The sequence below is a fragment of the Zootoca vivipara genome, chromosome 13 (assembly GCF_965207765.1).
Source record: "Zootoca vivipara chromosome 13, rZooViv2.hap1.1, whole genome shotgun sequence".
NCBI lineage: Eukaryota > Metazoa > Chordata > Lepidosauria > Squamata > Lacertidae > Zootoca > Zootoca vivipara.
The window spans coordinates 29,483,974-29,499,299 of NC_142596.1; the positions used below are offsets into that span (position 1 = coordinate 29,483,974).

The window sequence follows — 15,326 nt, forward strand, 5'->3', positions numbered from 1 at the left end:
TACTGAAATGTCACCTGGGTCGTCCCCCCCATCTGAAACCAACCTTTAGCTGCTGGGGAGGGCAGCCTCCAGGGCTGTTCTTTCCTTCTCTCTTCTCTCTCAAAAGGACGTTGATGGGGTGACTTTGATGTGCCGAATTAGGGAAAGCGTTTATCAAAAGGTCTGAGCCCTGCCAGGTGGCATAATGGAAGTGACAGCCTGTCTAAGCCACTAAGCTTCCAGAGAGCTACAGGCTTGCACAGCGTCCACAAGGCAACAGGTCCAGGTGAGGGATTTAGTAATTTAGCCTCAAGGTTTCTTCAAGAAGATAAAAACATGCCCCCAATATTGCACCACACATTTTCAACGTAAAACAATCTGCTGCCCTACGATGAGGGCTGTGCAGGTTAACTCTCTCCGCTGCTTTTCAAAAGGAGTTTGCCCGCTTGCCATTTCTTTCTGTGCATGTCAGTCTCCAGAGCTCTGGTTAGAATGAAGGATAAGTGACTCCATCGCCTTTGGTTTCTAGAATCATAGCACTGTATCGTTGGAAGGGACCAAAGGGTGACCTGGTCCAACCCCTTGCAATGTAGGAATCACAGCTAGTTTCTCATTTTTTCAAACTTCAATTCTCTATACTTCCATATCAGTTTGCGTGATATATATATACCTCACATTTGTGGATGCAACTTTACCTAATATACAGAGTTTTACAAATCTATTTCCTCTACTGCAGCAGTGATCTACCCATTGATTGACCAAAGTTTTTGAGCTTTTGGGGGGAGGATGTCCCAAAGTTTTTGTTGAGCTCTTTTTGTAGGGGGAGGATTGACCAGAGTTGTTCAGCTTTTGGGGAGGGGGGCGATCGGTCAGGATCACACAATCAACCCGTATTGACCAGGGAAAGCCCGCGATTGACCGGATCTACTGTAAGGCACTTTGCATGTTATTTTCACTAATACCAACACTATGAACACGTTACCCCCGTATGTGCAAACTTGTACACATTACTTGGCCTGAGAACTGCGTTGCAAAAATCAGAGAAGTGTGAATGTTGAAGGGTGGTTGCTCCAGTTCCAGTTTGCTTATCAATTCAGAAGGTGTGAATTAAGTAGGCTTAACCTTTACATGCAAAGTGAATAGGATTTCTCCCCCCTCCATGACTGGGATGATGTAATTTGAGACTGGCCAGAGCTGAGTCCGCTAGTCTGGGGGAGCTAAGAGCCTCTTTCAGGTACAGAAGAGAATGGAGGTGAGCAACATCGACCCATCTGTTTGGCAGAGGGCAAGAGCTCTGAACTGGCCACGTCCCCTCTACTGTCGGAGGCAGTTTCCTAATACCAGCTGCTTGAAATGAGAAGCTTCAATGGGGAATGCTGCACAGATTTGTTTTCCCGATCTGCCCATTGCTGGATTAAAACCAGGCCTCTTGCTCACCACAGCAGCTTACTATCCCCCCCCCCGGTAGGTTCTTGCTGTTCTAGCAAACCCAAGGCCAAAGCATCTTGAGGAGTAAGTAGCCGAGCAAACCAGATGTCAGAGGCTGCTTAAGGACATGGGGCATAAGCAGCAGCTTACGCTGCCCACAGTGCTAAGCATCTGCACTGCTCTTGTGCTTCAATGTGGTTTGTGTATTTATGACAAGCTCGTATTAACAACACCTTTTGTACCAAATGAATGGTGGATGACTTGGTGGCAAGTGGCTGAAAGTTCCCATAGCAGACTTCCAACAACTTTGTGCCCCCCCCCAGATGTTTTGGACCAGATATTTTGGGTGCTAGCTCCTAGGGCTCAAGCACTTTTGGCCCCTTCTGTTTGGTCCCAACCCACACAGCCATTTTGGACTACAACTCCCATCAGCCTCAGCCAGCATGAACATGGTTAGGACTACCACTCCCATTCATCCCAGGATGCATATGGCCATGTTGGCTGAGGGTAAGGTTGCCAGACTCAATAGAGGACAGGACTTCTGTGCCTTTAATGGCCCTGCTCTCTTTTGAGTCTGGAAACCTTAAAGAGAAACCAGCAGACCCTTTTGCTTGGAAATTAAACAAAGGGTCTGCTGGTTTCTCTTTAAGGTTTCCAGACTCAAAAGAGAGCAGGGCAATTAAAGGCACAGAAGTCCTGTCCTCTATTGAGTCTGAGGGGTGATGGGAGCTGCAGCCCAAAATATCTGTGGAGGACACCAGGTGGGGGAAAGCTGTCCTAGACCTACCCCCCCGGAACCGAAAGCAGGAACCGAAAGCAACGTCAGCCAGGAATCCTCTTTGTGCCTGTAGGGGCAATCCAGCAACACTTTCCGAGACAGCTGCATCCTCACCTCAACACAGATGCACAGATTTGGGCCTTGACTGTGCTCCCAGTTGGAAGCCACTCAGGTGCCTGACAGCAACCCCTCCTGGCTGCAGTGCATTGCTCAAGCCACACTTGAAAGGCTTTTTGCAGCCCCCCAAACTACCTCTGGCTCTCACGACTAAGCTGGGGTTGTGGGAAATTATTTATTTATATTTGTTTTTAGAAATTGGCATACCATAATGTCATTTTTTTGACCACATCCAGCTTACCATTATCCATGGTTCTTACATTCCAGGTTCCTATGCAATATTTTTCTTTACAGCATCGGACTTTCCTTTCGCTTCCAGGCATATCCGCAACTGAGCGACCTTTTGGCTTTGGCCCAGCCGCTTCATCAGCTCTGAATCTACTTGTACTTGTCCTCCGCTCTTCCTCAGTAGCATGTTGGACGCCTTCCGACCTGAGGGGCTCATCTTCCAGCGTCATAACTTTTATATGCCTGTTGTCTTTGTCCATGGAGTTTTCTTGGCAGGGATACTGGAGTGGCTTGCCAGTTCCTTCTCCAGGTGGATCACGTTTAGTCAAAACTCTCCACTATGACCTGTCCATCTTGGGTGGCCCTGCATGGCATAGCTCATAGCTTCTCTGAGTTATTCAAGCCCCTTCGCCACGACAAGGCATTGATCCATGAAGGGGCTTGAATACTTTGAATACTTTGGCCACCTCATGAGAAGAGAAGACTCCCTGGAAAAGACCCTGATGTTGGGAAAGATTGAGGGCACTAGGAGAAGGGGACGACAGAAGACGAGATGGTTGGACAGTGTTCTCGAAGCTACGAACATGAGTTTGACCAAACTGCGGGAGGCAGTGGAAGACAGGAGTGCCTGGCGTGCTATGGTCCATGGGGTCACGAAGAGTTGGACACGACTAAACGACTAAACAACAACAACAACAACAATGTCATTTTTTAAAATGGTAAAACACTGCTCAGGAAAAAAAAACACGCTGGCATGTCTAGAGTAAAACGTAAAGTATGAGACAAAGTATATAGATACGTAGAGAGTTGAATCAAAATGCAAATAGAATTGAAGAAATGGGATCCAGGTACGAAGCCAAGAGCTGCCAACACTGTTGAAGGCTGTAGACTTTTCTCTGCACTGTTAACAACAAACCCAGCAGGCAAAGCATCACTTGTCCCTTTCTTTGCATGCTTGCAAATGCTTTTGCTGCTTCAGGAAAGGAGAGCCAAACACTTTGGAATCCCCCTCTGGTTCACAACTCTAGGGGACCTGCGAGATCTTCTGCAAACATCACTGTGCCATGATGTGCCACACAAGCCCTGCACACGCCAGGCAAGGTGACCTGGCAACACCAGTTGTTCCTCAGCCAAAGGCAAGAGACTTTTTTGGATGACTTCCTTGAAGCTCTCAACTTCGCTCCCTGCCCTTTGATGCAACTAATTTTTATTTAAAGAGACATTGCCAAGTTGGCATAATTACGCTTTATCTGCTCGACAAAGGAGCCTTACGCTGAATAGACGTCGCACAGATAAGCGGGCCTATTTTCTCCAAGGGCGTTGACATGAAGTGGAGCAGACAGATCAAAAGAGAGCACAAGGCTGAGGAATGTGGGGCTTTATTTTTATTTTTTAGATAATTGGAAAAGGCTCCATTCTTTCCCTTTTTCCTCTTAATGCTCTTAGGAAAAAAAGGGAGCTTAATTTTCGGATTGATACCAGCTCTGAGAGCAAAGAAGGCACAAACTGAGATCTCTACCCTGCAAAAGGAAACCATCTATTGAGCAGCCCAAATACAGAAAGCTCCTCTTCTGGTCTCCAAAGACCCTCACTCCCCCCCCCCCCCAACACAAATGAAGAGAAAAAGGACCTGAGAGAGCTTTGAACACATCCAGAGCTGACCTCAACAACCTGGTGCCGGTCAGATGTTTTGGATGACGATAGAAATATGGAACTCTTAGAAGAGGAGATATAGGCTTTCAGTATTAATTTAGTTTTAAGTATGAAATTAATGTTTTTGTTTATGAAAGTATTGTGTAACGGTAAATGCTCTTTTTCCATAAATGTTGAAGGCAAAATGAGAAATCAAACTGCTAAAGATGATTCAAAGTGAAACTCAGAAGGAAGAGATCGAGGGAAGTCACTTGAACATTGTTAAAGAAAGTGAGAAGAGAAACAAGAATCTTTTTGTGTTTTTGTTTTTGTAGGCTGTATTTCTGTTTGTTTATATGTTTGTATTTTTGTTTTGTTTTTTGGAAAATTGAATAAAAATTTATTTTAAAAAAAGATGTTTTGGACAACAGCTCCCATCAGCCTGCAGGTAGAAGAGCTGTTGGGAGATGTAGTGTGAAAGATCAGGATGGTGCCATATCGGTGAAGGATGATTTAGATCAGAACTTCCTAAACATATATTAAAAGCAGAGACATTGGAGGTGTTGTCTTGCCTGAGGTTTCATTTACTGCAGTTCCAAATCAGCTAAGGCTGTCAAAGCAGCTTCAGGTTGTACGCAATGTGTTCTCATCAATTGCAGTCATGGCTCCCCCTGCCCCATCTGCCTCCCAAGACTGTGAAATGCTGTTCTCAACATTGCATTGGGACTATCCATGTTTCTCAGGACGGCAGGGTTTTCCATTGTAGTCACAAGTGGCCCACAGCGGTTTGACTTCACCCCTGGAGGCAAACTCCCTTGTCTCTTGAGACAGACAAATGCCAACAACAACTATGTGACTGCAGATTCTGAAATTTGGCTGAACCCCATTTTCTCTAGTCCTGAATCAAGCACATTCTACTCTGTGCTGGCAAAGAAACAACAGGAGTGTCAATGAAAGTCGGAGGTTTTAAAACAGAGGTTGAATGGCCATCTGTCAGAGATTATTTAGTTGTGATTCCATCCTTGCAAAGGGTTGGACTGGATGCCCCTTGGGGCCCCTTCATATCCTACAGTTCCATGATTTCTATGAAGAACCTTGGCTGAACTTTAGGTTTGAGGTCCTCATGATCCTGATTGTTGTAAATCCTGGTTGGAATGTGACACTTAGGCCTCATCCAGGCTTCCTTTTGTGCTGTGCTTTCCAGGCACAGTTTGTAGAGTCATGTCCAAGCTTCTTTCCCCCCCTGGGAAGGCTTGCTATTTATTGCTAAATTGGTACAAACGGCAATCAATGGGAAACCCGATTGCTGTTTGTTCTGATTCAGCAGTAAACAGCAGGTTTTCCTGGAGAAAGCGGAAGGAGAAAAACAAAACAAAAAACCATTGCTCAGACATGGATCTGGAAAGCTCAGACCTGTGCCTGGAATGCACGGTGCAAAAGGGAGTCTGGATGAGCCCTTAGTGTGGTTAAACAGCAACAACAATAAACAGACCTCTCTGCAACTCTTGATGCATTTAAAACCAGATTGCTGGTTTCACACAGGCAATGTTCACATGCTGGTTCAACAGCCTTCCACAACCTGTCGCAAGCCTCCAGAGGTTTTCAATTGCGGTAGAGCTGGGCTGCCTGGGGCTGCTGGGAGCTGCAGCCCAAAATATATTGAGGGCAGCAGGTTGGGAAAGGCTGGTCTAGACCATGGGTCTGCAAAACTTAAGGCTGAATGTTGGTGCCCCATTGACTCCCGCATAGGTAAGTGTGTTGAGTTTTTTTGCATGGCCAGTGTTCAGCTTTAACCAGGCCAACTGACCTTTATTTACTTGCAAACAAAGGAGCTGTAGTAGGTTTGGAAAGGCAGTCTAAACTGATGTCACCACCAACTCCTCCTCCTCCTGCTCTCAACTGGGGAACTCCCAACCCCAAAGGCAGCCTTCTGCAATGCTGGTTTGCTGTCATCCCATTGAGCACATTCCACTGGGAGCCCATCCAGGCTGAAGTGCTCCTACTACCCAGGCAAATGTGCTTCCCCAAGCCCCATCAAAATGGAAAGGAACCGCTTGAGAGCACTAACACAGCTAATGGAACTTCTTCCAGCAGATTAAGTGGTCTTATGAATTGTGGCATAAGGAGGAGATGTCTTCTTAAGCCTTCCAGCTGTTCACTCCTCGCAGAAGGCAAAGGCACTTTCGAGAGTGAGCTGGGGCAAAAAGCGACAGAGTCTTGCAGCACCTTAAAAAGTCTAACAAATGTACAGGTGAAGAGTTTGTAGACTGCTGACTGCCTCCTCGAAAGACAAAGCGCTTTGGCAAAGATGGAGCAAGCTTTTTTTCCTGATGCTCCAGAGGGAAGGACCCAAATCCATGGATTCAAATACAAGGAAGGAGATTCTGATTAAACATTAGGAAGAACTTTCTGGTGGTAAGAGCTGTTCAATGGTAGAGTGGACTACCTTCACTGAATGCTTTTTTTGTTGGGAGCCATCCAGTGTGCCTGGGGCAACCCAGTCAGATGCATATAACATCATCATGATAATTATACTTGATTAATTCCTAACTTAGCTGTTTTCAACCAAAGGTGGGGAAAATGCACTGTTATAAGCTGGAGGAGATTTAGTAAAGGGATCAGTGAAATCATGGGGCCTGACCCACCAAAATGTTCTTGTGCACATGCTACACTGGTATTTATTATTAAACTGGTATTGTTATTATTTTTAAAATTGCTGCACAAAAATTCGGCACAGCAATGCAGGCCAACAGGGTGCCCTCCAAATATTTTGGACTACCACTCCCATCAACCCCAGTGGCATACAGCTGTGCTGGTTGAGTCTGTTGAGAGTTGTAATCCAAAACATCTGGAGGATATAAGGTTACAGAAAGCTTCTCTAAAGTGAGAGATTTTTTGAAGTTTAAGAAAAAGGGGGGAGAGAGAAAGAAAGGAAGAAAGGAAGAAAGATCCTAAACCTGACAGAGAGGCCACAGACCAGAGGGTATATTTTGGTCTCCTCATCACAAAAAGGCTAATAATAGCTGGTGTAGGAGCAAGGAGGTTCAGTAGCATCTCAAAATCAATCACCCGGCAGTGCTAGAAATTAGCCTGTTTCCATGGTGAAAGCAAATTGCCAGACAGTCCCAAGGCAAATTGCCCAAAGTCGATGGGCAAGGAGGAGGCAGAACTGCAGATTGAGCCAAAGAAAAACAAGGTGGAACAGCCCAGCTCAAGCTCCCTGGACAGGCCAACGAAAGTGAGATTGAGCACAGAGAAAGAGCATTTCAAGGGTGTTGGTGAGGGGAGATCACAAGCTGTTCCTGTTCCTCCCTACTCCTCATTGCAAGAACATCTGCTTGGCATGCAGAAAGCCCCAGGTTCAATCCCCAATGCCATCTCCAGGCAAGGCTGTAACAGCAGGGCACAAATGAAGGAAGTACTGTAAGTACTTTTTTCCAGCTCCTCATTTAATCCCCACAACAGCCCTGTGAGGTAGGTTAGGCCTAGAGGCAGTGACTAGCCCAAGGTCACCCAGGGAGCTTCATGGCCAAGTGCTAACTCCCAGCTCCTAGTTGGACACGCTAACCATTATGCCACACTGGCTCTCAAAAGCAAAATAACAAAAACAAACAATGTCAGAAAAGCTGTAAAATGCAGCCCATCATAGATGATCTGCAGAATGAAAGAAAGGAGGCTCACAAGCTCCCGGCAGCCACCTCAGAAGTAAGGTAAGCAGAAGGAAAAAAACCCAAAACCTGGCGTGAGAATCCCGCCAACATGTTGTCTCTCCTTTCATCATTTTTGGATGCATTTTTCTCATTAACGGAGGGCAAAGGGTGCGGGACGCGGGGAGGAAATGCAAAAGGACAGTTTGCCAGGGCGCTCACTGTTTTTAAAAACATCGCACCTACCTCCCCCCGCAAAACGGAGGTTAGTTGAGGAGTTTACTTACATCTGAGGCGGGGCCCTTGTCTGCACCAGGGCAAGTGAAGGTAACAAATTCATGGCACCTCTTGTGGACGACGAAGCAGCAGACTGCAAAGAGAGAGCAAAGAAAGGAGAATTTAATGGAGAGCTACCGGTAGTAACTAAGTGGTGGTGGAGGGGTAAGATTTGAGGGACCCCTGTGTGGTCAGGTCTTGCAATCCCCCAGCAGGCCAGATATTTATTTTGCACTTAACATGGCTTTGCAAGGCATGACAGATTTGTTTCCTATTCTTCTTCAAGCAAGGAAATTAATTCTCAATTAAGGGTTGCTTAATGGGATTATTCATCTCTTGTTTTGCTTTCTGAGCGAGGCACTGAAAGGCTGGTCATTCACAAGCAAACTGCTGAAGATCATCAAGTGGAGACCAGAAATCTTTTATTGGTTTATGGCAACAAGGCCTGTGATGGGTAAGATCGTTAGGTGATTGAGCCCAAGACCAAAAAGCCATTTCCAGGTGTATCAGCCTGGAAAAAGGGTGGAAGAAGTATTGCATTTTGTCTGTCCTGGGTCATTTATTTATTTATTGCATATAAATCCCATCTTTCCTTCAAAGTGATGTGCATGGTTCTCCCTCCCTCATCATTTAATCCCCACAACAACCCTGTGAGGTAGGGTTAGGCGGAGAGACCATGACTGGCCCAAGATTGCCCAGTGAGCTTCATAGCTGAGTGGTGATTTGAACCCTGGTTTCCCAGATCCTAGTCTTATGCTCTAACCACTACACCACACTGGTTCTCTGTGGGAAGCTGAATCACCCAATATTTAGCTTCACTGGGTGACGCTGTTGGACCCTAGTGTATTATGGGAGAGGGAGAAAAAACATTTCTCTCCATTATCTCCATACCTTTATACCAGGTATAGGCAACCTTGGCTCTCCAGATGTTTTGGAACTACAACTCCCATGATTCCTAGCTAACAGGGCCAGTGGTCAGGGAACATGGGAGCTGTAGTTCCAAAACATCTGGAGAGCCAAGGTTGCCTATGCCTGCTTTATACACTTCTAGCCTGTTATTCGCCTTTTTTCTAAACTAAAAAGTTCCCAATACTGCAATCTTTCTTCACAGGAGAGTTGCTCCAACCGCGTGATCATTTTGGTTGCCCTTTCCCACATCTACGAGATGATTTTCGAGGTGAGGCAACCAGAACTGTACACAGTATTTCAAATGGCATTATGACGACTTTGGGAACTTTACTTTTGACTCCTTTCCTAATGCGGATTCGCCTTTTTCGAAACCATCTCAATCTGGGCAGCGGATTGCAGATGCAAAAGAGCCCAGCAGAGCTCCAGAGCTGCTTGCATTCATTTCAGCATGGCTTGCTGTGCAAGAGAACCGCTTGGCTGGATGGGGCCTCATTTGCATTCCTTGCCAGACACCAGAAGCCTTCCGAGACAGCCCAGAGCAGGCATAGGCAAACTTGGCCTCCAGATGTTTTGGGGCTACAACTCCCATCATCCCTGACTACTGGTCCTATTAGCTGAGGATGATGGGAGCTGTAGCCCCAAAACATCTGGAGGGCCAAGTTTGCCTATGCCTGGCCCAGAGTATCAAGTGCTGTGTAAGAACAGGACAGCCCAGTGTCTGGCTGCAGCTGGATCAGGTCAAAGGAGCCCATCGAGTCCAGCATCCTGTTCTCACAGTGGCCAACCACATGCCCCAAGGAGAATAAGCCAACAAGCAGGACATGGAGGGGGGGGCAACCACAACAGAAACATCTCTCCCCACTTGTGCTCAACAGCAATTGCAGTGGGGGGCAAAAGGCCACGAGAGGCAGAGGGCCCAACATTTCTGTCAGAGCCCATGTCAAGGACATAGCTGCCAAGTTCTCCCCTTTTTTAAGGGAAATTCCCTTATGCTGAATAGGCTTCTTCGCGATAAAAGGGAAAACTTGACAGCTATGGTCAAGGAGGGAAACAGAGGGCAATTCCTTCAGCCAGGTTCAGCCACTCCCAAACCAAGACGAGTTCTCTCTGCTGCCCCCCCCCCCCCATGGCACACTACATTTCCCTAGCAATGGGGTAGGCAGACTTCAAACATGTGCAATCATGGTTATCCTTTACTAGGATCATAGGAATCTGTCTTATCCAGATCATAAGTTCATCTAGCTCAATATTGTCTACACGGACTGGCAGCAGCTCTCCGGGGTGAAGGCATTAATCTTTTACCCCCATCAACTCTACCTGGAGATGCCATCGGGGATTGGACCTGGAACATTCTGCATGCAGAGAAGATGCCCAAGATCCACCAATCAGAGCCCAGTGCAATAGAGCAGCTTAGGGTGGGGCTGGAGACATCATTTAAGGACCAGAGTGCCTCTGAGCACATGCTCAGATTTGAGTTCACAGTCCAGTCACACACACAAAAACCCCGTTTCCTCTCCTCCCAAGTTTTCTTCATCTCAGCAGCCTAACTGAAAGGAGGAATATTTTTTGGGTTGCTACTGTTCTTAAACAATTGGAAGTCAGAAAGTCATGGTGATCACCCAGAGATCTATAAGTAGATCCCTCTTTGCCTTTTGCTAGGGATTATTTTCTGGCCTGTGTCAATTCCGGATGTATCTTTACATAAGTCAATATTTACGGTAAGTGAATACTGTAGCACAAGAAATACTGTATATTTAAATCTGCATTTCTTCTCAGTGTATGCATCTCCACATGGTTTTTGAGCCAGGAATTGTATCGCAAAGTTCGGAGCAGTACAAAATCCAAAGGACAATGACATTCTGATCTGTTTTAGTAGTTGGGGAGGTGCAAATTAGGTCGCTTCATTTTAAAATGCAGCGCAAATGTTAGTTCTTCTCTCTCTCTCTCCCTTCCACCCACCCTTGCCCCAGGGTGTCTTTAAATATTAAAGTCAAGGGTGGGGTACACAGGGATTCTAGAGGACACCTCCTTTTCCTGTTGACCAGAGAACGGGGATATGGGAAGGGAATGAGCCATTTTGCCCTTGGAGAGAGCCCTGTTGCTCAGACAGCAACGATGTGGCCAACGAGAATGTAGCAGGAGTCAAGGCTGTTGCCAGAATTCCACCCGGCCCTTCTCTGATATGACACCCTCTCTGATCCTTGCGCCTGAGGTTCTGTTTCAAAGTTTAATTATTAAGTAAGGCATGAAATAAATATCATGCACACACTTCACACCTTCCGGTAGCATCCTGGAGTCTGCAGCTCTCATTCACCAGGCAGCAAAATCATTAGGTGCCAAATGTTACACAGTGCAGAACCATATCAAAATAGATTGCAAAAAGGTGCAATTTAATAAATGGATTTTAAAATAAAATAAAATAAAGAAGTACATTCCAGTTATGGAGGACTGCAAACACATCGTGATCCCCCAATCCTGCCACCATCACCAGAGCAGGCTCAGCCACTCCCCGCCTTGGCCAGCCCTCCAGTCTAGCTGCCAGACCAAAATTGTTCTTCCTGTTTCTACCAATGAGCAGCAGAGCAACCATTGTGATGGCCACCTCATATTGACGGGGAGTGCTTGGCCTTTTCAGCGATCGATAGGAACACAGATCGTTCTATCCATAACATAGATTGCTGTGAAAGGAAGTTGTTTCATTTACAAATGAGATCCAATAGCAAAATGTGAGTTTTGGCCCATGGCCTGCCTCCAGGCTGGGAAAATCTATGCAGGTCATTTCGGTTGAGGCTGCAGGACCAGGCAATAGAAACTTTGGGGCAACTTACTTCCAAGGAGCTCACCCAGTGGCCACATGCACACACCACATTTGACACACTGTTGTACCACTTTCAGCAGTCATGGCTGCCCTCAAAGAATCCTGGGAACTGTAGCATGTTATGGGTGCTGAGAGCAGTTAGGAGACCCCTTTATTTCCATCACAGAGCTACAGTTCCCATAGTGGTTTATCAGCTGATCCCTCTACCCAGGTCAGGGGCAGAGGAAGGGCAGTCTGCCCCATGTGTCACCACTGAGGGGGCGGCACTCACCGTAGGGCCTGCAGCGCACCCAAATCATGTGTCTCTCCTGGGAGTGACGCAGTGGCTTGGGCGCCCACAGGCTCTGTGCTGCCCCAAATGGTCCACCTACTGCCTCCCCCTTAGCTGTAGAGTGGCTGAGTGGGAAGAGGCAGGCAGACTCCTTGGAGGCCCCGTGGAGCGTCCTGCCCCAGCTGGCCCCGCCCCGTGGGTGGCTGGCCCTGCCCCAGGGCGCAGGGCACACACGCCATCCCAGGCGCCCGATCGGCTTGCTCCGCTGCTGACCCAGGGAATTCTGGGGAAAGAATGGGGGCCTACTAACAAGTCTCAGCATCCTTAGCAAACTATACTTCCCAGAATTCTTTGGGGGGAAGCCTGTGAAAAATGGTATAACAGTGCTTTGAATACCTGATATGAATGTGGCCACTGCATAAATTATGGAATTTGATTTCAGAAGATGTAGTGATGGTCACCAATTTGATGGCTTTAAAAAAAGGAATAGACAAATTAATGGAGGAGAGGGCTGTTGAAGGCTACTAGCCATTATGGTGATGCTCTGCCTCCGCGGCTGGAAGCAGTAATGCTTCTGAATGCCAGTTGCTGGGAACCACAGGAGGGGTTTGGATCCTGCTTGTGGGTTTCCCATTGGGGCATCTGGTTGGCCACTTTGGGAACAGGATGCTGGACTAGATGGGCTATTGGCCTGCTCCAGGAGGGCTCTTATGTTCTTAAACTCATGGAGGAGAAGACTTTCTAAGGTTGCTCCTACTAGACCTGCTGGCTATGTTTTCATTCCACTGTTGGGGGCATTATGCCTCTGAGCACCAGTTCCTCGGGAGAGATGCTGTTGCATTCAAGTATTGCAGGGGCAACACCCTCACCCTCCCCCAGAACTAGAGTGCTACAACATTAATTTATCTTCAGAAAAGTCACCCCACAACCAGCCTACTTTCAGGAACCGGTTGTTTTTCTTAATTCGAGCATTGCACACCAACCCATAAAAACAAAATGTTCCAAGAAAGAATATGCGAAAGCAAGGAACATCTAACAAAAAGGAACTGCAAAATATACTGTAAATATGCTTAATTCCAGAGTGGAAATTTTAAAAAATAAACCTACCCCATTACAGCTTTTTGTCTTCGGACAATGTCAAGCTTCAAGAAAGATTTATATGCTGGAATTTCTCTGCAGCCCACAGTTAAGGGTCTTCATTCTTATTTTATTCTACTATTCATAGGGGTTCCCATGATGCATTTGGCCCTAGCTAGGAATTTGCCCCCAGTGTCCACACACACACACACACACACACACACACACACACACACACACACACACACCCCTTCTTGCATTGATGGTCTGAAAGCCAAATCCAAATGCATTCAGCGCTAAGGACACTTGAATCTCTCTTTGGACCTTCCTTCTCAATGTACAGAGGTCCGAAGTGGAGCCAGCATCTGTGTGGATGTTTGGGGGCAAAGCCACATGAGCATCCCAGGGACAATCGCCCACTTTTAGCCCACCTGTGTTCACTCCAGAAGGCCTGCAAGAGGGCAACTGGCTTTCTATTTCAGCCTTCCCCTGCTTAGGACTCAGCTAGACCAGTAAAGAAAAAGCGATTGATATGTCTTGTATGTGCAATATAACGTTGTGCAGCCAGATGGCGACGTGGAGTCTCGTTTTTTCTCTACCGGTTTTCCCTGTTTAAATTCACAATGCTTTGAAATGAAACGCTTCTTCAATGAGTCTAGATTCAGCCCTAGTGTCCCTCCAGAGACTGATGAAGTCATTGTGGGGCCTTTTCTGGCCTGAACAACATGAGATGCAGATGGACCTGAACTGGAACCCAACCATTCATAAATAAACCAGAAGAAAACAGAAGAAAAGAGCCCTGTTCGATCAGACCAGTAGACCATCAGATCCAGTGTCTGCTCTCACAGTGGCCAACCCAATGTCCCAATGGGCATCTCACCAGCAGAATTTGAATGCAAGAGCCCTTTCCCCAGCTGTGCTTTCCAGCAACTCATAGTCAGAAGCATTGCTGCCTCTGTCCCTGGAGACAGAGCATAGCCATCATGAGCAATAGCCATGGACAGCCCTCTCCTCCATGAATTTGTCCAATCCTCTTTTAAAGCCATCCAAGTTGGTGGCCAACACTGCCTCCTGTGGCAGTGAGTTCCATAGTTTAAATCTGCTCTGCGTGAAGAGGTCCTTCCTTTTCAGTCCTCAGCCTTCCAACATTCAGCTTCATTGGATGGCCATGCGTTCTAGTGTCATGAGGGGGTGGGGGGGAAGCTTTTCTCTATCCACCCATAATATTATACATTGCTATCACATTGCCTTCTTCTCTAAACTAGAAAGCCCCAAATCCTGATTAAACTCTGCTTTCCCCCCTTTTCCTTTAGTTTTTATAGTAACACTAACATACTCCCTGTTTTAAAAGAAAAACTGGTAGGATTACTGATTTTCTAGAATGTTAACATTTGCCCTTATTGGTTTTTCGAACCAACCGGATTAGACTCCAGGAAAGCAGGGGCCAAATCCTCACACAGCCATGAAACTCATTGGGTGATCTTGGACCAGTCACTCACTCTCAGCCTGACCTACAGTGGTGCCTCGCTTAACGAATGCCCTGCTCAACGAAATTTCCGCTTAACGAAAGGATTTTTCGAGCAGAGGTTGCCTCGCTAGACGAATGAAAATTCGTCTAGCGAATCGCGGTTTCCCATAGGAATGCATTGAAATTCAATTAATGCGTTCCTATGGGCAAAAAAAAATGCGAAAAAAATTCAATGCATTCCTATGGGACTCGCTAGACGAATTTTTTCGTTATAAGAAAAGACCCGTGGAACGAATTAAATTCGTCTAGCGAGGCACCACTGTATTTTGCAAGGTTGTAATGGGGGGGTCATAAAGGGGGAGAACTATGTAGGCCACCTCAAGCTCCTCGGAGGATAGGTAGAATATAAATGCAAATAAACAAGTAAATAATACTTGTCTGCTGTGGGTGGGTCATAAACCAGAGTAAAAAGTGGGTGGTGTCACCCCTTTCTTCCCCCCCTTTCATTCCTGTTCTCTCTGTGCCACTCAATTTGCCAGGGAGGGAGAGAATGTGCTTGCTAGGGGTCTCAGCTGTTTTGTCTCCCCACCTCCTTTTCCTATGCTTCAACCTGCTCTAAGCCCTTTGGCCCTTGACTGGGCCATTTTTGGTGCATCGGGTCTTCTACAGTATCACAAATCGTGGTCCTCACTCCATCA

The 15,326-nt window shown here is 46.7% G+C and overlaps 1 protein-coding gene across 2 annotated transcripts in view; it reads right to left on the minus strand.

The window, feature by feature from the left end:
* Window positions 1-15,326, minus strand: part of PRKCB (protein kinase C beta) — a 195,706-nt gene that overhangs the window by 118,051 nt on the left and 62,329 nt on the right. For both annotated transcript variants that reach the window (XM_035130770.3, XM_035130769.3), the window contains exon 3: window positions 8,097-8,179. In XM_035130770.3, coding sequence (XP_034986661.1) covers window positions 8,097-8,179 — 83 coding nt within the window. The remainder of the gene's footprint in view (window positions 1-8,096; window positions 8,180-15,326) is intronic.